A 21,553-nucleotide genomic window follows, 5' to 3' on the forward strand; every position below is an offset into this window, starting at 1 on the left:
GGTTGAATTGCCTTTTGCTTGCTAATTGGATGGCATTTGTGAAAATTGCATCTAGAATTACAGGTAATCGGTAAATTTAGGGCATCACTATGGAAAATAATTTCTGCAAAGCATCTTTTCTGTTTTATGTTGTGGAATTCATGGATTCTCTTGTCTTCAGCGATCCTCGGATGGCTGCAGGTTGGGACAAAACTTACTCCTGGAGTCTCGAATGCAGCTAATCTGTGTGCCATGGATACCTGAGGCAGTTCTGCACCCTGCGGGATTGAGTGTTTCTGGTCCGAGGCGGGTTCGCTTTGCTTCTTCACCATGCAAATGTGGATCGGACTGATGTCCACCATCATCCTTTGTGATGCATAATGATCACAGGCAACAAAACATCTAAATATTAGGTCAGTAAATCTATACTGCATACTCGGTTTTCTTAAAAGTGAGAGGTAGGTGCACAGCAGCTGCTGATTCCTAGGACTACACTTTGAAACCGTTGTGGAAGGGCACCTGGTAAATTAAAAATTTAATAAAGTTTTCAGTTCAGTTTGTATTAAAATGAACTCAAATTAACGCAAAGATATTATATAAAGAAAAATGATTTCTACTGATTATTAAATATGAAAAAAATTAAAGTTGAAGAAACTAATTAGTTTCTGAATTCAAATATTGTACTAATAATTAGTGTAAAAAGATGAAAATTAATCCAGAGCCTCATTTTAGGAATACATAACATGAACTTTCCCAGGAAAATCTAGGTTACCCAGAGTAGCAGGAATATTGTTTTCTAATATTCAGATTGAATAGTGGCCATTAAATTGTGGAATGCTGCATACATTTTCTTTAGCACTTTATTGACCTCATAACACAATAACTTCAGTGCAAGAATTTGTTTTATTGTCAACAGTTGACACGATCAGCAGAGAAACAGGGAGCGATGAAAAGAGGAAGAGATGCTGCTGAATCAGATCTTGTTGAAGGCTGCTACATCCACACTTTGAACCTGAAACAAGCACGGGAGAAAAAAAGACAAGTGTTAAATGACTCAACTGCAGGAACTTCTAATTGTGAAACCTGATATTTTGGCCACATGATGGCAGCACTGGGCTGGAAAGCATTGACTTGTGACACTATTTCCACAAATAGCTGACCAGTAGAACCTCTAGATGCGACTGAAATAAGTAAGATAGCTCAGTTACTGTTGCAGTAATACTTAAAATCCTGTTTATTTGTCTTTCAATCAACTTCCGGTGAAAAAGCTAAATTAACACAAGCAATTTAAATTGTACCAAAATGAGTTAGTTGTGGTTTTCAAGGCTAACAGGCTTTCAGATGCTTCAATTTTAAAATAGCCATGTAATTATTAGAGCTACTGAAAATAAATTGTAAACTGAATTTTTTTTAAGCAACACAGATGTACAAAGTAAAAACCTAAATATACAACACAACGTTACTGTAACATCAAACTTTTCAAAACCACATGCTACGTCTGAGATTTCTACATTTTTACTTCCCAAAAACATCCAGAGACAGGTTGGCAAAAAATGAATTGAGACATTTAGCCCAACTACAGGACTGAGTCTTATTTGTTTTTAAAGATCATAAAAATAAAAATAAACTTTGCAACCAGCAACCTTCTACAATATATTAAATGAATTGAAAGCATGATGTTAAGTGCCAGATCATTTCAACCTTTACTGACAGTAAAATCTACCAGGGCTGAGTAACTCTGGACTAAACTGTATATTTTACATGAACACATCCGGTCTAAAAACTCGAAGCGACATACCGAGCTGGATCAGCTTTGTGATCCAACGAATGTCAGGATTAACTCAGCTGTATCACCTTAAGATACCAGGTTACCATGTCCCTCTTGATTCAAAATGTGTTTGTAGAGTAAACTGAAGTAATCTCTTGGCAATAATAATACCTATGTGACAGTTAACCTCTGTGTACATGTCATTGTTTTCTGGCTTTTTGACTTAATAAAAGAACGTGTCTGAACTGAACTTTTGCTCGAGTCTTACTGAAACGTTCACAGCCGCAGATATGGCCTAAATTCAAAAGGTCACACAGACTTCTGCGTCTTTCTGATCAGTTTCTGAGAATCATTTAGTGGAAAACGGTACGTTTCAGCCAATTTCAACTCTGACAACTTAAAATGTTGAATAAGTTTAAACTACAAATGTAAAATGTTTCAATCTGTTGAAACTTTTTTAAATGAAAGACTTGATATCAGCTTTGTTTCATTCAACTGACTGTTCCTGGGGCAGCTTTTTGCTTTAAAGGGGTGGGCGTCACCATTATTTGGCACTGAGACGTGTTTATACCATAATTTAACTTTAAATGATTACACTGAGCTGAAGTACAGCACAGCTGATACATGCTAACAAAGGCGTGTGGGTAACTATAAATGGACTTACTGTCACAGAGGAGAAATTAAAGAGCAAAATAAGGCAAATTTACTTCATATCCCCTTCTTATTGGGGGAACTTGGCTCACACGCCAGACCCAAAGAAATCCAGCTATTCTTCGAAGTGAAACTTCAGAACACAGATGTGGACCATTACCACCACCTTGAATTTTCTAATGACGACATAATGAGTTATGCCTCAACAGGAAATGTCCTTTCTAGTTATCAGACCTTTCCATGCTCACCTATACTACACAAACTCCAAAACAATAAATCCAAGTACTTACATAGTCTTCAAACTTGGTGATCTCCTCCTCCAACAAGTCTGTTCCCACCTTGTCGTCCTCCACCACGCATGCGATCTGGAGCTTCTTGATGCCGTAACCCACAGGAACCAGTTTGGATGTTCCCCATAACAGACCGTCTGCCTGCACCGAGCGCACGCACTCCTCCAGCTTCGCCATGTCCGTCTCATCGTCCCACTACGGCAAGCAGGAGAGGACAGAGGCACAAGTTCAACACGGAGAACATGAAGGTTGTTTGTGTCTATAAAGAATATAATTTTAAGGTGTCTAGACAATCTTACAGGTTTAACATCCAGTAATATTGAGGACTTAGCGATGACGGCAGGCTTCTTTGCCTTCCTTTCTGCGTATTCCTTCAACCTCTGCTCTTTAAGTTTATCTGCCTCTTCATCTTCATCACTACCAAACAGGTCAATATCATCGTCATCATCTTCATCCTGTTTAACTGGGACACTGGCCTTCTGCTGGACAGCAGTGCCCTGGAGAAATGAAACCAGTAAAAACTTGCACTTTTTGATTCCTTGATGTGCAAAACTAGTCAGCATCCACTCACATTTGTGTAGAGGACGGAGGGAGCAGGTGCTGGGGTCACTGATGCTGGAGATTTCTCAAGAACGGCAACTCGACATTCCAGCTTGGAGAGTGCTGCTCGTAGGTCGCCTACCACTGAAGAAAACGGGATCAAAGTCAGGGAATTGATGCATAAATAAGCTGTAAATGTTAATTGTGTGATAAAATCAATTAGATTTCTAAATCCTGGTTAAAACCATTATACACAGATGTGCAGAGCAGCTTGTGCATTTTATGAAAACGTAAGAAAAAAGTCAAATCCACATATGACCTCTTGATTGAACTAGCATACATCCCAGATATTCACTAGAAAGTAAAGGACCAAGAAAAGATTTTATTATTCTAAACATCATGCAGAGATAAAATATGTTCGGTACCATCACTGACGTTTTATAGTGTTGTAAAGTATGTCATGGACACTGGATGTGCCTCTTCCTGCATCCATTTGGTTCCATTTGAACTTTTTCGATAGAATAAGGAAATAAAGTTGTGTTTTCTGAGGCTGGACAAATCTTTAGGCTTCAGAATGTTAAATATCTGCTGTAAAGACGAGCTCAAGCCCTTAAAGTGTTTCAGAATCACAACGAACTCGTCCAATGGAGATTTCTTTTTGTTCCATCTATGAGCCTTCAACTGTTGTGTAAAAGAAACGTCCCATGGCATGTTAGAATTTAGGGTTAGAAAGAAAAATAAGATATTCAAACCCAACATTTTGAGATTGGGAGAATTTAATAATGACATACTCCATTACCACCAAAATCTAAACTTTTCCAAACTGAAATTTCTATTTTCTTGTCAGGCATCTGGATAAAATTAAGTATTTCAGAATCTACCACTAAGACTGGACTGGATTACTTTAAATACCGATTCTTTACATCACAGTTCAGTAATCTGCGATACTTTTGTTTTGTGAAACCTTTATCTTAGAAAGAGGAAGTTCCATGCTTTAGTTGGATTCTAAAGCGGACCCAGTTTAAGAACTACAGGTTCTGTTTAAAACCCTGATCTAAGAGGGTCTAGAAGTCAAAAAAGCTGTAAAATGGCTCCTTTAAGAAGTATAGATTCATAAATGGGTTCTCTTTGAGTAACACAAAAACCATAATGACCAATTAGTCGTACATACATAGGTTTGAATGTAACACACGAAAGAAAACGTCATCCAAATATAAATTCATGTAAAAATTCATTTTGTTTTTCAGAAATTCAGATACCTTTAGATAATAGCATTAGGAAAGAAGTCTAGAAACTTCAAACATTTTTACACGTTAAATTTGTTTTATCATGCTTAAAACCATAATGATCATAGAGTGATAACTAGGAGTTTAAAAGTCAACATTTTGAGATCTGAGTCCTACTTTTGAGTTTAAAACGCATAATTATCTTTATGATTAGCGATGGTGAACTTAAAAGCCAGAATCAGTCAACAAGCTGTTCTAAAGATCATCCTCCCATTCAGCACCATGCTGGAACATTAAACTAAAAAAGCATGTAGATCAAACCTTGTGCTTTCATTGTGACGGTTCAAATAAAAATACTAATTTGCTGTTAATGGTTTACGACACAGGAAATAACATAAAAGGCTCCAAGCATTTAAGGCAAAAGTTCTATGTACGGACAAGTGAAGGTGACAAACCAACCTTTGTGTAAACTCTGGTTCTCCAGCTCGAGGCTTTGGATGCGAGAAATGAGTTCTCCTTGATCAGCTGCACTGTTGCTGCTGCCGGTGCTCTGCAAAGATACGACATTTAAAAAACAAAAAATGTTTTACTAATCTAACAAAGACGATTCAACATGGCCGCCTCTTCAGCAAGACAAAAGTGACGAAAAACAAATAGTGTATGAAAGCAGGCCGATAAGCGGGTGCTACTTCCTACTTTGCAAGTCATCCACAAACTGAATTTATATTCAGATTTCACACAACTTGCGTGATATGACCACCTGCTGGCAGAGCAGCAGAAGGTGCTTCCAGCAGCACACAAAGACTCTGAAAGACTTACAGGATGGGACTGTTGGGTCAAGGAAGCTTGGGAAGCCTCTTTGTTACACAGCGCATTCTTCAGCTTGGAGGAGGAGAGTGCAGGTGTGGAACAAGGAGAGAATTCAGGGCAGGGAAATTGAATGAAGAACATGAAAAAAAGAGCCAAGACAATGAGAGAAGTGTGAGGAAATCAGTGTAGAAGCAAACGAAGACGAAGCTTCATGTTGGAATAAAAGAAAAAAGTTCATGCAGAAAGCAAAGGAATCCCATGCTTTCAAATCTGCCAACACAAGACAAAACAACCAACTTTTCTCAGATATAAAAAAGCAGACCATCAAAAAGACTAAGACAAAAGTAGTTTTCAGCAAAGTGTATGTATTTCATATGGAATTTTATCGACAGTATGGATGCAGAGATGTGCTGCTACAGAAACCTTAGCAGAGTTTTTTCTAGACAACCGGCAGCCACCATTTCCAATTTCCAAAAAATAGACAAGTTTCCCTTCTGCCAATCTTTGACAGATTAAGGCCTGAAAGTATTTCCTTTTTGATACAGCCTTTAGTAGGATGACCCTGAACTATGTCTTAGTAATGCAGCCATTAGCTAAGCCTCCTGGGAATGCCTGAAAACGCCTTCATACAGTCTATGCCTCAGTTTCAGTCCGCTGTGCACATTTTCTCTTCTCTGTTCTACAGCTTTCTGTGCTCAAGTTTAACTCAAAAATATTAAGTTTTTTGCAATTACGCAATCTGGGAGTAATAAATGTACTCAACGTTCAAAACAATTGCTGCTGAAGTTACAGCCGATTTTATCTCAAAAACATTTCCATGAATCAGTTTTGCTCTTATAAATTTGACAGACAATGTGGCAACTGACATTCATGTCAGTTTATTGGATTTAAAGTTGACCCTTGCAGGGTATTTGGGTTTAAGGTTTCAGTTTAGGATGCGATGTGTACCTACATGCAAGACAGTCAAAAAACTAGACCCTTAAAAATATTACATTACGTTATTCCTCACGTTTTCTTCCAGACGAGCATCCAGCGGGGAGAAAAGTTGTAAATGTGCATTATAATGGCTGGAAGAAATTCTTACCCCGGCTAGAGATTTCTGGATGTTCTCCCGAGCTCGAGCGATGTCCTGCAGGATGGCGTTTGCTCCAACATCCTATAAGTGAAAACAAAAAGGAAATGTTAGCGCATCTTTCACTTTGCAGAGACAAAATTAGAACGACACTAGAAGAGTGGAGCAGAATACATGCTTTTAAAATCCAGTTTCACAGAGAAAGTGACACATTTGAAACTTTATTGCTTTTGCACCAGTTGTCTTCATCTCAGCACATCTGCCCCATCATTACACCCCGACTGTTTTCCTTCACAAACTTGTCTTTTTTCTTTTGCCATGATCTTAACTGCAAATGTCATAAAACACCACATCACTGTATTTTGTGAGATAAAAGGGTTTTATGCTTTAGGATACCTCAGATGTTGAAAAGTTTAAAAAAAAAGTTGTAGAAATACACTATTGCTCAGTGTTTTCCTCTTGTACTTCGTCTCTGAATCAATGCTAGGTCAGAGTGGTTACCTGCGACGAGCCGTTCATTCGCTCATAGAAGCGTCGTTCTGCCTCATCGTAACGAGGCTTCTCAAACCAGATCTTCTCCTGACCCAAGAAGTCCACTGAGCTCATTTTTCTAAGAAAGCAGGACAAAAGATGGACGTAAGGGGAAAAAAGTTAGGAAAAATAAAATAACTGCTGCTACAATATTAAACTAATAATGATCTAGAATGTATCAAAGTTCTAATAAGTGTAAACGCTGCCTGCTATACAACCAGACACCCCAAGTACAACTCTAACTCTATAAGCTAAAGAAAATGGGGGGAAAAAAAACTATTTTGGTAGAAGAGTCACTCAGGAAAAAAATAAAATAAAATTTGAAATGAATGCATGAACTACAATGAATGAAAGAAATACAAGGCGAATTAAGAAAGAAAATGACATAAAAAAACAGAGAAAATGAAAAGTAATGAACGGTGAACTGAAACATCTGGTGCGGCTCCATTCCCCCGGTTTGGTCATACTTGTCCCTTTTTGGCGTCTTGGAGGCAGCTGACGGCTTTTCTGCCTCCGGCCTCCGATTCTTCTTCACCGCGCAGACTTTATCCGAACCGCTGCTGTGAAAACGACTCTCTGCAGCATCGTAACGCCACTTGTCCAGCCACACCGGCTCGCTGTCCGAGTGAAAGAAAAAGCACACTCCTGAAGTTTCTTCCATCTCGTGGAGCTCAGCTGGTTCCTCTTCCTCCTGAATCGGGTGAAGGGCATGAAAGACTTCCGCTTTACACTGCAGGACCAGCCGTTTCTCCTCCTCCGCGGCATCATCCTCGTCCTCCTCTTCTTCCTCTTCCATGAGACTTTGAGGGTGGTCGCTACCTCTGGTGGTGGAGGTGCAGATTTGCCTCTTGGAGGAATTGTTAGCATACAGGTTCTGGTAAAAGGCTGCTTCGGCGCGATCGTACAGAGGTTTGTCGAGCCACACTTCCCTCAGCAGCTCCACCGGGATGCGAGGCAGCCCGTTAATCGACTGCCGAGCAGTTGGCGAGCCGGCTGCCTGTTGGACGACAGGCGTTGCAGGAGTTGGAGCTTGAGACTGATAACCTTCATCAGGTGTTCTGGAGGCGCTGCAGCGGTTAGTCGGGGCTGGGAGGTCAAGGGAGTTTGGAACTGATGGGGGAGCGGATTCTTCAGCAAAGCGGCGCTCTGCTTGGTCAAAAGTCATCTTGTTTACCCACACTTCCTCCATTACATGGTGGCAAGCCATCTGATCACCATGGTGACAAGTCAGTCCTGAGGTAGATGGAGTCACAGCAGACAGAGGGGTTGAATGTTTCCCTGAGGGTTGATGTAAACGGTTGGGCTTGGAGGTCCGGTTAGAGCTCACCAACCAGCACTGGTAGAGGCTCTCAGCCTGCTCATAGATGTTGCGCTCAAACCAGACACTGCCACACTCCGACTGCAAGCCCATCAACACAGCCTGATGGTCATGTGACTGGCTGGTACGTTCATCAGGCTCCTCTTTATCTTTCACTTCATCCACCTTTCCCTCATGGTGGCTACCAGGATTAGAAGAACGTTTTCTGCGGCGACGGCTTTTCCCACTGCGCTTCCCATTTCCATTCAAGCTCCCACTCTCTGGAGACGAAGAGGTTGTCTCCCCATTTCTCTGGCTTGGTTCTGACGTTTTCCTACATCCCAGGACTGCCTTTGTGTTCTGATCCAACTGACTATGGCTGGGAGGCTGTTCATGCTCCGATTGGTTCTTTACAGAGCACTGGGAGATCTTCTTGGACATCTTTGGGCCATTATAGGACAAAAAGAGAATAACAGGTACAGGCTTTTGGATTAGTTACAAAGGCAGGAGGAGAAAAAAGGGTTCATTTTAAGGAGGTGGATCATTAATGGTACATTTTACTTTGTAACGGAACTAAACGCAAACTAGAGAACAGAATCCACGAGCAACTGCTGGACAAAATACAAGCAGCATGCATAAAACCTAATGTTGTTCATGCAGAATAACGGGGTTAATTTCAGGTGTGAGTTGGCAAATCAGACTTATGAAAATTTACAAGCCCCCAAAGCATCCTATAACAGCCATTATAGTTCAAATAGTGTAGTCTTGACATGCAATGGTTTACTACCTCTAGCACCTTTTCACATTTTGTCACATTAACACAACAGACTTCAGTTTATTTTACTGGAATTTTTGTTTGGGAATGATTTTCCAGCAGCAGGGACATAAGCTGGTCAGAGCTGATGAGAAGCAGGATAAAGCTAAATACCAGGCAATCCTGGAAGCGAACAGAGGCGGAAGGTCACCTTCCATGCGGGACAGTAACACTAAATTTACAGGCAGAGCTACAATAGAATGGTTTACATTAGAAGTCTCAAAATATAGTCCCCTGGAGCCCGGCGTCCTGCAACTTTAAGATCCACGCAGCTGGATCCAATAGCTGAACTACCTCTTCGGCATGTAATCAAGTTGTACAGTGTCCTGCTAATGACCCATTTGTTTGACTCAGCTGTGTTAAGGAAGAACTACCCCAAAATGTTCCGGGACACTAGCCCCCCAAGGACTGTAGTTTGTGAGCCCTGGTTTAAATCAAAGGATATTATATGTTATCATGGCCCAGTCAAAGTCCAGAACTTTAATCAATTTAGAATCTGTGGCAAGACTCGAAGATGAATGTTTTCAGACTATTCTCCATGCAACCTAACTGAAACTGAGCTATCTGGCTTAACTTTCATTCTCTGGGTGTGCAGAGCTGGAAGAGACATCCCACAAAATACCTGCTGCTGTAACTGGAGCCAAGATCTAGTTACAGCGGCAGTAGGTCCTATGAAGTACTGACTCAAGTGAGCGGAATATAAATGCAGGTCACACTTTCAAAATATTTTACCAAAAATCTGAATGGGCATTATTTTCCTTTTACTTCACAAATATGCACTACTTTAGTGGCTGATCAATCACATAAAATCCCAATAAAACACACTGAGGTTTGTGGTTAAGACATGGCAAATTGTGAAAAGAGTCAAGGGGGGCCTGAATACTTTTACAAAACACTGTCTAAGGATTAAAAATGCAAAGCTATGCCCGTTTCTGAGTACTACACATGTTTACTATATAAACTCAAGACTGATTTACAGAATCAATAGTGACATAAGAGCATGCAAAAATGTTCATGCAAATTATTAACATGGCAACAAATTATTCATTCAAATTATGCAAATCATGCCGTTTTATAATGTACCATAAAATACAGGCATTTACTCACTTAAACATATGAATGTGGAGCTAACACTAACTCCCTTTTGGGATTTTCCTACATGATGATTCTCACCTTCCTCAGTAAAAGGTGTAGCTGTCAAGCTATAAACAAAGTGAATCCCTCAACAAGTTCTTTTCATCCAGTTGACCGCAAGCAATTGAAAAGAGAAATTTAACAATCACCACCTTGTTAATAAAACAAATATATGGAATGCAATTACATTTAAAAAAATGAATTAATGCAATGCTCGATCCAATACAATCATATAACATTCTGAACGTGCAGTTAGAGAAGAAGTGTTTGTTATGATATAATCTTGCATGAGCCTATGTTAGTTATTACTCTGGTTAAAGATTAAAATGTGTATTTTATTAAAATCCAAAGTAAACCAAAATCCAGATCCAAAAGGCTCACTTTCCCCACAATCTGTTTTCATCCTTTGCATTTAAATTGTACATGTCTAAGAGCACTAAATCCAACAAGAGAAAAATGTTAAATGTGGTTTATCTGCAGCACATGTACAGGTCCTTCTCAAAATATTAGCATATTGTGATAAAGTTCATTATTTTCCATAATGTCATGATGAAAATTTAACATTCATATATTTTAGATTCATTGCACACTAACTGAAATATTTCAGGTCTTTTATTGTCTTAATACGGATGATTTTGGCATACAGCTCATGAAAACCCAAAATTCCTATCTCACAAAATTAGCATATCATTAAAAGGGTCTCTAAACGAGCTATGAACCTAATCATCTGAATCAACGAGTTAACTCTAAACACCTGCAAAAGATTCCTGAGGCCTTTAAAACTCCCAGCCTGGTTCATCACTCAAAACCCCAATCATGGGTAAGACTGCCGACCTGACTGCTGTCCAGAAGGCCACTATTGACACCCTCAAGCAAGAGGGTAAGACACAGAAAGAAATTTCTGAATGAATAGGCTGTTCCCAGAGTGCTGTATCAAGGCACCTCAGTGGGAAGTCTGTGGGAAGGAAAAAGTGTGGCAGAAAACGCTGCACAATGAGAAGAGGTGACCAGACCCTGAGGAAGATTGTGGAGAAGGGCCGATTCCAGACCTTGGGGGACCTGCGGAAGCAGTGGACTGAGTCTGGAGTAGAAACATCCAGAGCCACCGTGCACAGGCGTGTGCAGGAAATGGGCTACAGGTGCCGCATTCCCCAGGTCAAGCCACTTTTGAACCAGAAACAGCAGCAGAAGCGCCTGACCTGGACTACAGAGAAGCAGCACTGGACTGTTGCTCAGTGGTCCAAAGTACTTTTTTCAGATGAAAGCAAATTCTGCATGTCATTCGGAAATCAAAGTGCCAGAGTCTGGAGGAAGACTGGGGAGAAGGAAATGCCAAAATGCCAGAAGTCCAGTGTCAAGTACCCACAGTCAGTGATGGTCTGGGGTGCCGTGTCAGCTGCTGGTGTTGGTCCACTGTGTTTTATCAAGGGCAGGGTCAATGCAGCTAGCTATCAGGCGATTTTGGAGCACTTCATGCTTCCATCTGCTGAAAAGCTTTATGGAGATGAAGATTAGGAAGGTATTAGAGCCTATATTTGTATTTCAAATACCAGGCCTCTGCAGGGCTGGATGACATGCTGATGAGGGAATTCAGGCATTTGATTCAGATGAATTGGAGAAAGAATGCATCAGGAGATTGTAGGATGGTAGCTCTCAATTACCGGACTTTGGCCCCCCTTCTCTAAAACCTCCAGGTAGATGGCTGCACCTTAGTGTTGGGTGGCTCTTAATTGACTTCCCTCACTAATTCGTTCCTTTCTTAGTTCAACTATGGTCGGTGCGATCCTGTGGCATGTCCTCCATCTGTAACTCAAAGTGTGTGCAGTAGATTCGCAAACCTACAGCACATGAAGAGAACTGCCAAAGCAAAGTGACTCACCAACTACCACAGTGCTGGAAGTGGTGCTGTTCCTCTGCACGAATGAACTGCAGTGATTCGGTGAACGAATCTTCCTAATAAACTGATTCAGTACACTCAAAAGAACTGCCTGTTCCAATTACAACTGCACCTGCACATGTCGTGGATACATCTGTGTGAAGTAACTATTGAAGTGCTGACTCCAGCCATCGTACACATCTTCTGAATCAGCCTAAAGCTCTTATATAGGCTTAACTTCACAGCCCTCTAAAGGCTGAGGTTATCCCTGTCTTTTTTGCACCTTTTCCTTTCCCTAATCTTGCCATTCATATTCTTGGCAATAACATTTTGAGTGACAAGACTGTCTGCTGGACAGCTTTCAAATCAGCAGTCTTCCTCACAATTGTGTATTCACAAATTATTATTTTTTTGGTCTTAATATTAAAGCTACCAGAGAAACTGAATTTTGGATGTTCATCGTCTCCAAGTCAAAATGTTCCAGATGAACTCTTAAAAAAAAAAAATCAGTTTCACGTTTTGAACCCAGTTAAATATTACGATGCACCTGTAACGCGTTTTATAAAAAGGAAACAAATCTGTCGCTATAAAACGAACAAAGGTCTATCCTGTGATGCAGTAAAGAGCCTCATCAGAGCTGTCATCATATCAAAGTGCGTCTTGCTAACCTCCACATTAGCCATCTTTTTCTCAGCGTCAGGTCGGCGTGAACGCCGTCAGTTAACGGCAAATGTCTTCCACCCGAACGATAATACATGTGATAAAACACAGCAACCTGTTCTAATGTTAACCACCACATTTAAAAAAGAATTAAAAAAAAAAAAGCACCGGCGGCCATAGACGCCGGTTTTCGGAAGGCGTGCCAGTTAGCAACCTGCTAGCGTCGGCTAACTGAAGCCTTCAAAACCTTCTATTCTTCTCCATAAATGGCCGGAACAAGCTCCCACAACATTCCCCACAATCAAGCCCTATCTGTCAGTCAGCGTTGTCGTTACTTACTGCTGTGTTTTTGTCTTCTTTTTTTTTTTTTTTTTTGTCGGTATGACCGCAGGCCGGTGGATAAAACGCGTGTTTCTCCAGCCGAGTGAGCGACAACGGGAAGGAGGAAGCAGCAGGAAGCGGCGGTGAGATTGGAGGATGAAGGGAGGGGGATTCAGGAATCTTTAATATTCCCACCTGCTCGGATTAAACTGATGCCATAAACTACTGACACATAATAATTAAATAAAAAATATTAGGCAGTGCCTTTTCAAACAAATCATGTCACCGATAAGTTATTTCTGATCTTTGTCTAAGCTTTCTTCTTAAAATGGTACATTATACTAATGAATCACTCTACAGCAGTGATTCCCAATCTGGGGGACCAGGCCCACTAACGGGGCCCTAGAAAACTTGGATGTGGGGCTGGGTTGAGATGCCAACGAGGCTGCCATTATTTTTGCTAGTATTAAAAATAATAAAACACCAACATCCTTAAAAGAAACATTTAGACTTTAAATGCATCATATGCTGTTTTTACATGTCACATTTGAATGTGTTTATGCAATTCAACTTAATTTACAATAAATTACATTGCCCTAACTGATATTCCCTCCACACATTTTCACATATATCAATGTGAGCCGCATCCTGATTCAAACGTGCTGGTTAAAACTGTAGTGAAAAGTTATAAAAAATTTTAAAAAAAGAAAAACATGTACTGCATGCATCTTTCAGCAAAGGTTAACAATAGGATTTGGGAGGATATCAGGACTCATTTTGTTGAATTCTCAAAGGAAGTGCAGTACTGAAGACATAAAAGTCATCTGCTGTAGTACATTTCAGAATTTTCAGGCTTGTCGAGAATTTCGAGTAGGATTTTGACAAACAAAAAGATTTATTGAAGCAATCAGCTTATTGTCACAAAAGTTTGTAAAAGCTGCTAAATCCTGAGATCTGATCACTGCACAGAAGTATGAAGGTATAAGGTGGTTGTTGGTTTGTGGACCAACATATCATTCAATGCATGTGCATCAAATTACATCCGATTATTTTACTTAAAATGTGTTTTTCACCACTTCAAGGTCTCCAAAATCAGCAGTCTTTGAAAAACCTTTAACAAGAAATGGTCAAGTTTATTTTGTATCTACTTTTAAATATCTAGGTTTTTTTAATTGATGACCACTTAAGGAACAAATTTAATAGATTTTAACAAAACTGAAACTTTTATTGGTATTTTATTACAGAAAAAGTCAGAATTTTCTTTTTATGTAAAACAGAAATTGGTGGAAACAACTTTTTAACTTAATGTAATTGACTATGCTGATAGTTGTCTGGCTTCTTGGTTTTCAGCTCTCAATACTTGGAAGCAGTTACAAACTAATCTTTAAAGCTCTGGTGAAACTGAACGAGTTTAAAGCTCTGTTGAAATCATTGCAGTCTACCTCATTTGTGTGAAAAGGTTTTATATGGTTGGTTTTATACCAAGGTTTTTAGAGTATATTATATTATTTTCTTTATTTGTTTTAAGTAACTGTGCTGCTGCCTTCATGGCCAGGTCTCTCTTATAAAAGAGATTTATTTATCTCAATTGGATTAACCTGTTTAAGTAAAGGCTAAATGACAATGAAATAAATTCAGTCAGGCTACTGTGCTATTACCTTACAAGCCCATAACAACCCAGTCAATCACAAAAAGGCAACAATAACAGTTGTTTCTCCATCACAATAATAAACTGGGAGCTTTGTAGTTTTTATTTGTCACAAATCTCAATCAGCACTTCCAAATGTACATTTCAATCCCATCCTGCATGCATACCTGCCTTCATTGAAAAGAAGGATTATTCTGCATGTTAATCCAGAAACTAAATCACAAACTTGTGATCTAACAGATTTTCTTGTGTTAACTATCAAAGTGAAACAAAAAGAGGTGTAAACTGATTGTAAAATAGTCAAGTTCGTGCTTTTTTTTTTTTATCCTTGAGCACCTAGTTGAGAAATAAATAAAATCAGCCATCTTATATTTAAGACTTTCCGTGGTTAAAGTTCAAGGTGTAGTTCTTAGAAGGCAGCCAGAAGCAGAGACCCTTCCTGCTGCCTATTTTCTTCCAAGCTCCCGGGCTTTCTCAGTGGCCGATTCCACCGCACTCATGACAGACGCCCTCACCCCTCCCTGCTCCAGTGTGTGAAGCCCATAGATGGTTGTCCCACCCGGGGTGCAGACGTCGGACCGAAGCTGAGCTGGATGCTTCCCTGAATCACGTAACAATCTCCCAGCACCCTGCAGCACATGGTGGTAGTAAGAACAAATTAAACACTGATTTTGGACATGGACGTCTAATCAAGAGTATTTGGAAAACAAAAGTGCAGATATCGTAAGACTGACCAGAACCGTTTGGGATGCGATGCTGTGAGCCAGAGCACTTGGCATGCCCATTTTAACAGCTCCTTCTGCCAGCGCTTCTGCAAAGAGGTACACCTGGACATAAAAAAAATTTGATCAAACATTTTGGAAAGATTTGTGGGACATTGGCTAAAGCTTGCATAAGCACTGGTAGAATTCATAGAATGTAAATATGGTTTATTTTTTTGTAACAACCTCTACATTCATTTAAAATTTATTCATTTTAATGCCATATGGTGTAAAAACTATTACAGCATCCTGCAAAATACAATACACTGTAACACAGACTCACAAAAGCGACTCCGCTCCCACTCATCCCTGTGTGGATATCAATCCAGGCTTCAGGCCCTTCAACCACCAAACCACAGCAACGCAACAAGCTGCGAAGTACAGCGCCATCTTCTTGTTTTGCGTTGGCTCCCCGTGCAAACAAGAGGGCCCCCTCTTGAACCACACAGGGAAGGTTAGGCATCAGCCGGATGACAATCGAGTTTTCCGGGAGGAGCTTAAAATGAAAGCAAACAAAAAAAAAAAGCAAGATCTCTGATATCCAGACAGATTGAACCTTTAGTTTAACAGCGGCTGCGGCCCTCACCTCCTCCAACACAGCTAGGGTTACTCCTGCTGCAACTGACACAATTATCTGTTTCTGTTGGACGTGCGGAGACACTTCAGAGAGAACGAGTGGAACGAGATGAGGTTTGACTGCGACAAACACCACATCTGAACCACTGACCACCTCGGTGTTGGAGTGAGTTACAGAAATACCAAGCTCCTGAAAAACATTTTACCAGTACATCAACAGGTTTATCAAGTACACATAGTTTGCAGATAAAACACTCTTAACAGAATCTTGGTTATGTGTGCTAAAATCACTGATTGATGCATTGCAGATTTACTAAAAAAGATTAAGGTTTTCTCGGTTCATGTCTGCATGGCCTTGTTGCTGCAGTTGGTTTGCAGGGGAACTGGAAAGTAAAACCAAGCTAAACTAAACATAGAAACAGTAACATGTTCCCATCTGTTGCTGCTTATTGTCCTAAGTTACTTTAAATTATAGAAAAGCAAAAGAACAAATAATTACCTGGAAACGTCCCTGATTTGTGGAGGATGGTGCACTGACATTGATGTTTATAGGAAGAACATTTCCTGTAATGTAACGAAAGGACCATGGAGATTTGACTGTTTTACTCAAACATCATTTCAATGTTTCAACAAGTTCCTCTGCACCAACCTGACAACATGCCCTTTGCGATGCCAAAAGCCATGTTTCCTGCACCGATAAAGCCGATCCTCAGTTGTGCGTCTGCATCCTGGTCCATTTTGATCTGAGACAAATGCAGAGAAAACAAATATTTCAGCCGGAAAATGTCATATCCTTTTCTGCCCAGCTAATAAAGAGTGACGTTGTGTATAAGACCCTATGCAACCGGCCCAAATAAACCCTTTGACTCTGCGTTTTTTTTGTTTTTGTTTTTTTAAAGAAGACAAGGAGCTTCAGATTGATCAGGCAAAGTTATTTCCAAACGGCTCGTCACAAATAGCTTGAAAACAACACACTCTTGTGTAGCGTTCACAGACCGGCAGTGATTACTGTAATAATAATACATTTATTAGAGTAGAATAAGGTAGAATAAAACAACACAACAACATAAATGATGTACCTGAGTAGAAACACAACGGTGTTGGGTCAGTGCAAACGGCTTGTCACAAATAGCTTGCAAACAGCACGCTACAACAGAGCATCATATTAGCATTATAGTAAGCATAGTGTTATGCATTATTAAACAACCTGAAAGTACAGAAACTGGTGTCAGCCCAGTAAGCACTTCTTACACTAGGGGTACATAAGTTAATAAGAACAATTTATATGTATTCATAATACTTATCTGCATCTGCTGTACAATGATACTCAGCAACTTTCACACAGCAGCAGTGATTACTGCAGCCAGCAGCATATATTCGACCACAAACAGAGGGGAGTGCAATTTCCACACTGCACTGACGCACAGAGCAAGTGCAAACATACAACATAAACACTGCTACCGTTACATCTACACATACACATTAAATAAACACCATTCTGTAAGGTAAGAGCAGGAAAGTAAGGCAACAATTTTCCCATGGGCTCACCGAAACTGGAAAATAACGAATTGGAAAAACATCACCTGCTCTGATGAGCCACGACTTCAGCTCAAACAGCATGAAAGCAAAGATCCAACCTTTCAGGTATCAGAGGTTCAGACTAGTGGTGGTTGTATAATAGTGTGGGGGCAGGGGGGGACATATTCTTGGCACTTTTTGGGCCTCTTAGTACCAATTGAGAATCCTTTAAACACCTCATCTTACCTGGATATTGTTGCTGACCATATCCATTTCTTTATGACCACATTGTACCCATCTTCTGAATGCTACTGCCTGCAGGATAAAACACCATGTCATAAAGCTCAGATGATCTCAAACCGGTTTCTTGAACACGAAATTGAGTGAACCAAAAGCCTCCAGTTACCAGATCTTTGCCCCATACAGCACATTTGGGATGTCGTTGAACAGGAGATTCACATCATGGTAATATGCCCCAGAAAATTCGGCTCCTGTTTTATTTGAAGGATTCAGTGTCCGTCTCAGCTTCATCTGGTCCACAGATCTGTGATAACCTGGTCACTGTCATCAAAGCCATCTCAAAGTGCTTGTGATTGCCCTCTCTTTTTCCATCCAATAATCTCTTTTAATGACCTTGCTTTTGAGGGTTCCAAGCACAAATCCAATCTATTCTGCGTCCCAGCTCTGTTTCTTTATGCCAGCCAGGTCGCTCCAATGAAGCGTCACTCGGCTCGGTTTCTAATAATGTCCTAACGCGGCCACTTAGAAGCAGTGATTTCAATCTCCTCTTTTGGCTCAGCTCTCGTTCGACTCCCGAACGGGTTTTAAATCAGGATTTCTTTTTAGTTTAAGTGCTGAAAACAAATCCACAGAACCAGAACCAAACTCAAGCAAGCGGTGTTATGCCCCCAGTGCTCTGCTTTGAGTTGCAGTAGGAGGGGTAATACTTGCATGTGTGGGGAGGGCAGCAGATGCTGAAGCAGCTGTTGGTCCTTTGGGAGGAGACACAACAGAATCTGTAGGCGGTGAGCTGGCTGGCCCTCTCTCCTCTAATTGCACTGTGGGATAAACAGTTCTGATATGTCTGTGCAGGTTAGTGGTGGAACCTGCTCTTAAGGTTATTCTCATTTTGCAGTGAAAGCACTTTGCTTTGTCTTTCCCAACATCTTTAAACTTCTGCCAGATGCTGCTTCGCTTTCGGGTGCCACTCATAGTTTTACTACACAACAAGGCGACGCACTCACACCATCCTCACCGCTTTCTGCGATCTCTGTAGAGCGTCTGTCACCCTCGTTGGGCTTCTTCTTCTTCTTCTTCTTCGTTATATTGCCGGTTTGCAAACAGCTATTTGGTGCATTACCGCCAACAACTGGTGAGGACAGTGGGTCAGGATGGCAATATTATTTAGGAAAAGAGAGAGAGAAAAAAAAAAGTATATTATTCTACTTAAGTCTGTCGTTATTAGATAATGCATTAAATATTGGTAACAGTCATTTCTTGAATTGTTTTGTAAGATGCCCACTAAGTCAAAGTTAACTTCCACCTGGATGAGTTTTTCAGTCAAGTGTTTTCTTCCTTCCTCATTCTGCTGGCAGCGCACCAAAACATGTTCCACTGATTCTTCTAGTCCACCAGTCTCATCGGCCTGAAAATTTTTTTCCTAACATGAATAGTGTAACATTTGACCTATAATTGTATATTGATTATCTATGGATCTATTTCTGATGCCTCCTTTGCAACGTTATCTGCTATTATCAAAACAAATCAGATATTTGTTTTAACATAAGATGTTAACCCGCCATTTATCATTTTCTCCATTATTTTAAACACATTAGATGTTAATGCAATATGCTTTTAATTCCCTGGATTTTTACATGCTTTACATGGTTTTAGGTATTTGCGCTATAACAGCTTCTTTCCAGACCTATGGTAATTCTCCTCCTTCCCAAACTAGACTAAATAATTCCAGAAGAAACTCCTTTGATGTTTTACTAAATTGACCTATCTGTCATAACTTATTTGATCTTTTCTTGGAGCTTCTTTTCCTTAGAGCTGGATTTAGTTATACTTTTGTAAATGGTGCATTTATGAAGTCATTGCTTCCTCCATTTTGTTGTAATGCCTCTTATTTCTCAGCCATTGTTTCTTCCCTCCATCTTCTCCTCTCTCTACTAACGTTTTCTGAACCATGAACTTTAATAAATGTCTGAGCTTACATTTCTGTTTTCCTCTCATCTGTCATTGCTGTCAGGGGGGGAATTTGATACCATCCTTGCAGGCCACCACCAGCAAATTAAAGCGAACCACCAAAGCTGAATTAAATTGAGCACACTTTGAATGCATGACGTCTACACACGTCATCAACTGCATACCAATAAAATAAATGTTTCTGCTGTGGTGCAATATTATGTACTCATATCACATAAACTGAAATGACATCCACCTAAATTATGCTATGTATAAGCCCTTTTAAACTCACTAATATGATAATCAATCATAGTATCATACAACAAATGAATTGGAATTTATCTTTGACTTGTCTGATTTAGGCTGTACTGAAAAATAAATCCAAATCCTTGGAATGAGGGTGGGAAAAACAATCAAACTGCTTCTTGAATTTTATGTCTATTGCTGTACATGTCTTTCCCCATCTCTCTCTCTCCCTCCCTGTATTGTTGGCTGTTCTGCTAAATTAAATTAACATTTTAAATAATCTATGCTTGTAAAGTTAGTTTTATGCAGATCATCATGAGCGAGGTACAAAGTATTCTAAAAGCATAGCCTGCTGGTGTGTTTTATGCTCAAATTGTACCTGAAGGTTTCTGCTCTGACTCCTTACTGCTGCTGATCACCACCTTAATGTCAGCAGGAGCTCTTGCAGCACTAGTGCTGCTTACTGTACTGAGAATGCTTTCTTCACCACATTTGTAAAGACAATTCCAAAATCAACCCATCTATTCAAGTTCACTCATTGACTATTTTTATGCATTGGCCATATTTATCCATCCATCCATTTTCTATACCCGCTTCTTCCGCACAGGGTCGCTGGGGGGCTGGCGGGGTACACCCGGGACAGGTCGCCAGTCTCTGCATTGCTGTGACAGACAGGCTGAGAAAAAAAGGAGGGGGTGTGTCTGTCTTTACCTATCGCTACTACGGTCTGTAGGAGTTTCAGTCAGGCAGATAGGTTCGCCGAGTGAGCCGCATGAACGGCATGGATTGATTTTTAAGCCGAACCATTGGTTCCGCCACTCAGAGATCGCACAGCCAGGTCAGCGGCCAGGCCACCGGGAAATGTCCCGGTGCTCCCGGTGACCAGTCTGCCCCGGATTGCTGTTATTCCAGTGTCAACTAAAACTGGATAACCAAATTCTCTTTTCAATCCATTCATTCTTTACCCACACTTTTTAATTACTCATGGTTACAGAGTAACTCAGAGAAACAATAACTCAAGTACTCAGAACTCAGTAACTCTGAGTACAAAGCTTCCTCCAAAATTGCTTCTTAGCATTTTTATTGTTTTTCTCAGTCTTTTATGTTCAATAAGATTATGTAACGTACTACTGAGACTTTATTAAATGTTTTACACTCTCTTGTTGACCATGTAGCAATTTTCTTTTTATATCTTCCTACCTATCCGTAAAATCCACGAAACATTCTGACAATAAAACCCTCTGCATCTAGCAAAGGATAACGAGAAAGATGGGTTTCCAGGTTAGATTAGAAATCCCACACACGTGTTTAGCTATGAAGGAACACGAAGACACCAACACAATGCGTGTCAAAATGTCATGGCGGAGGGATTTTTATTTAGCGGATTTCGTTTCCTGATGTACAGCGTTTTTCAAGTTAAAACGTTGGTTTTGAACCGTCAAATAGCCTGCCTCGGGTACTCCCCCTGAGCATCCATGAACCAACCGGCTGAGTAACTCTGCCTTGTGAGTTTGTTTGATTTCCATCCTGCCGCCAGGGATGGGCGGTGCAATGAGCGTCGGCTCAGTGTTTGCACCGCAGTCTTTCGTTTAAGCCGTAGGATAAATTGAGCGCACCCTACAATTGATCCCTGCCCAATGCGACTAAC

At 40.4% G+C, this 21,553-nt stretch overlaps 2 protein-coding genes across 10 annotated transcripts; both read right to left on the reverse strand.

Moving 5' to 3' along the window:
• Nucleotides 1-821: 821 nt before the first annotated feature.
• eef1db (eukaryotic translation elongation factor 1 delta b (guanine nucleotide exchange protein)) lies at nucleotides 822-13,149 on the reverse strand. Of its 5 annotated transcripts, XM_047375426.1 has the most exons (11): nucleotides 12,988-13,092; nucleotides 10,152-10,210; nucleotides 7,335-8,605; nucleotides 6,838-6,946; nucleotides 6,349-6,420; nucleotides 5,274-5,336; nucleotides 4,914-5,004; nucleotides 3,260-3,372; nucleotides 2,988-3,185; nucleotides 2,689-2,883; nucleotides 822-991 (listed from the first exon to the last, which is right to left on the reverse strand). In XM_047375426.1, the coding sequence occupies exons 3-11, from the start codon at nucleotides 8,603-8,605 to the stop codon at nucleotides 953-955; spliced, it is 2,151 nt and encodes a 716-aa protein (XP_047231382.1). In that variant the 5' UTR covers nucleotides 10,152-10,210; nucleotides 12,988-13,092; the 3' UTR covers nucleotides 822-952. The 5 variants fall into 5 exon arrangements, with proteins under 5 accessions (XP_047231382.1, XP_047231383.1, XP_047231386.1 ...); XM_047375427.1 differs by lacking the exon at nucleotides 5,274-5,336 and having other exon boundaries at nucleotides 12,988-13,086; XM_047375430.1 differs by lacking the exon at nucleotides 7,335-8,605 and having other exon boundaries at nucleotides 12,988-13,006.
• Nucleotides 13,150-14,697: 1,548 nt separating this feature from the next.
• pycr3 (pyrroline-5-carboxylate reductase 3) lies at nucleotides 14,698-18,834 on the reverse strand. 5 transcript variants are annotated; one of them, XM_047374115.1, is made up of 8 exons: nucleotides 18,728-18,816; nucleotides 17,034-17,101; nucleotides 16,604-16,697; nucleotides 16,454-16,518; nucleotides 15,965-16,144; nucleotides 15,662-15,874; nucleotides 15,352-15,444; nucleotides 14,698-15,246 (listed from the first exon to the last, which is right to left on the reverse strand). In XM_047374115.1, the coding sequence occupies exons 3-8, from the start codon at nucleotides 16,689-16,691 to the stop codon at nucleotides 15,064-15,066; spliced, it is 822 nt and encodes a 273-aa protein (XP_047230071.1). In that variant the 5' UTR covers nucleotides 16,692-16,697; nucleotides 17,034-17,101; nucleotides 18,728-18,816; the 3' UTR covers nucleotides 14,698-15,063. The 5 variants fall into 5 exon arrangements, with proteins under 5 accessions (XP_047230071.1, XP_047230069.1, XP_047230070.1 ...); XM_047374113.1 differs by lacking the exons at nucleotides 17,034-17,101; nucleotides 18,728-18,816 and adding exons at nucleotides 17,719-17,787; nucleotides 17,879-18,382; XM_047374114.1 differs by lacking the exon at nucleotides 17,034-17,101 and having other exon boundaries at nucleotides 18,728-18,834.
• Nucleotides 18,835-21,553: the final 2,719 nt, after the last annotated feature.

Source organism: Girardinichthys multiradiatus, chromosome 9 (assembly GCF_021462225.1).
Source record: "Girardinichthys multiradiatus isolate DD_20200921_A chromosome 9, DD_fGirMul_XY1, whole genome shotgun sequence".
Classification (NCBI taxonomy): Eukaryota; Metazoa; Chordata; class Actinopteri; order Cyprinodontiformes; family Goodeidae; genus Girardinichthys; species Girardinichthys multiradiatus.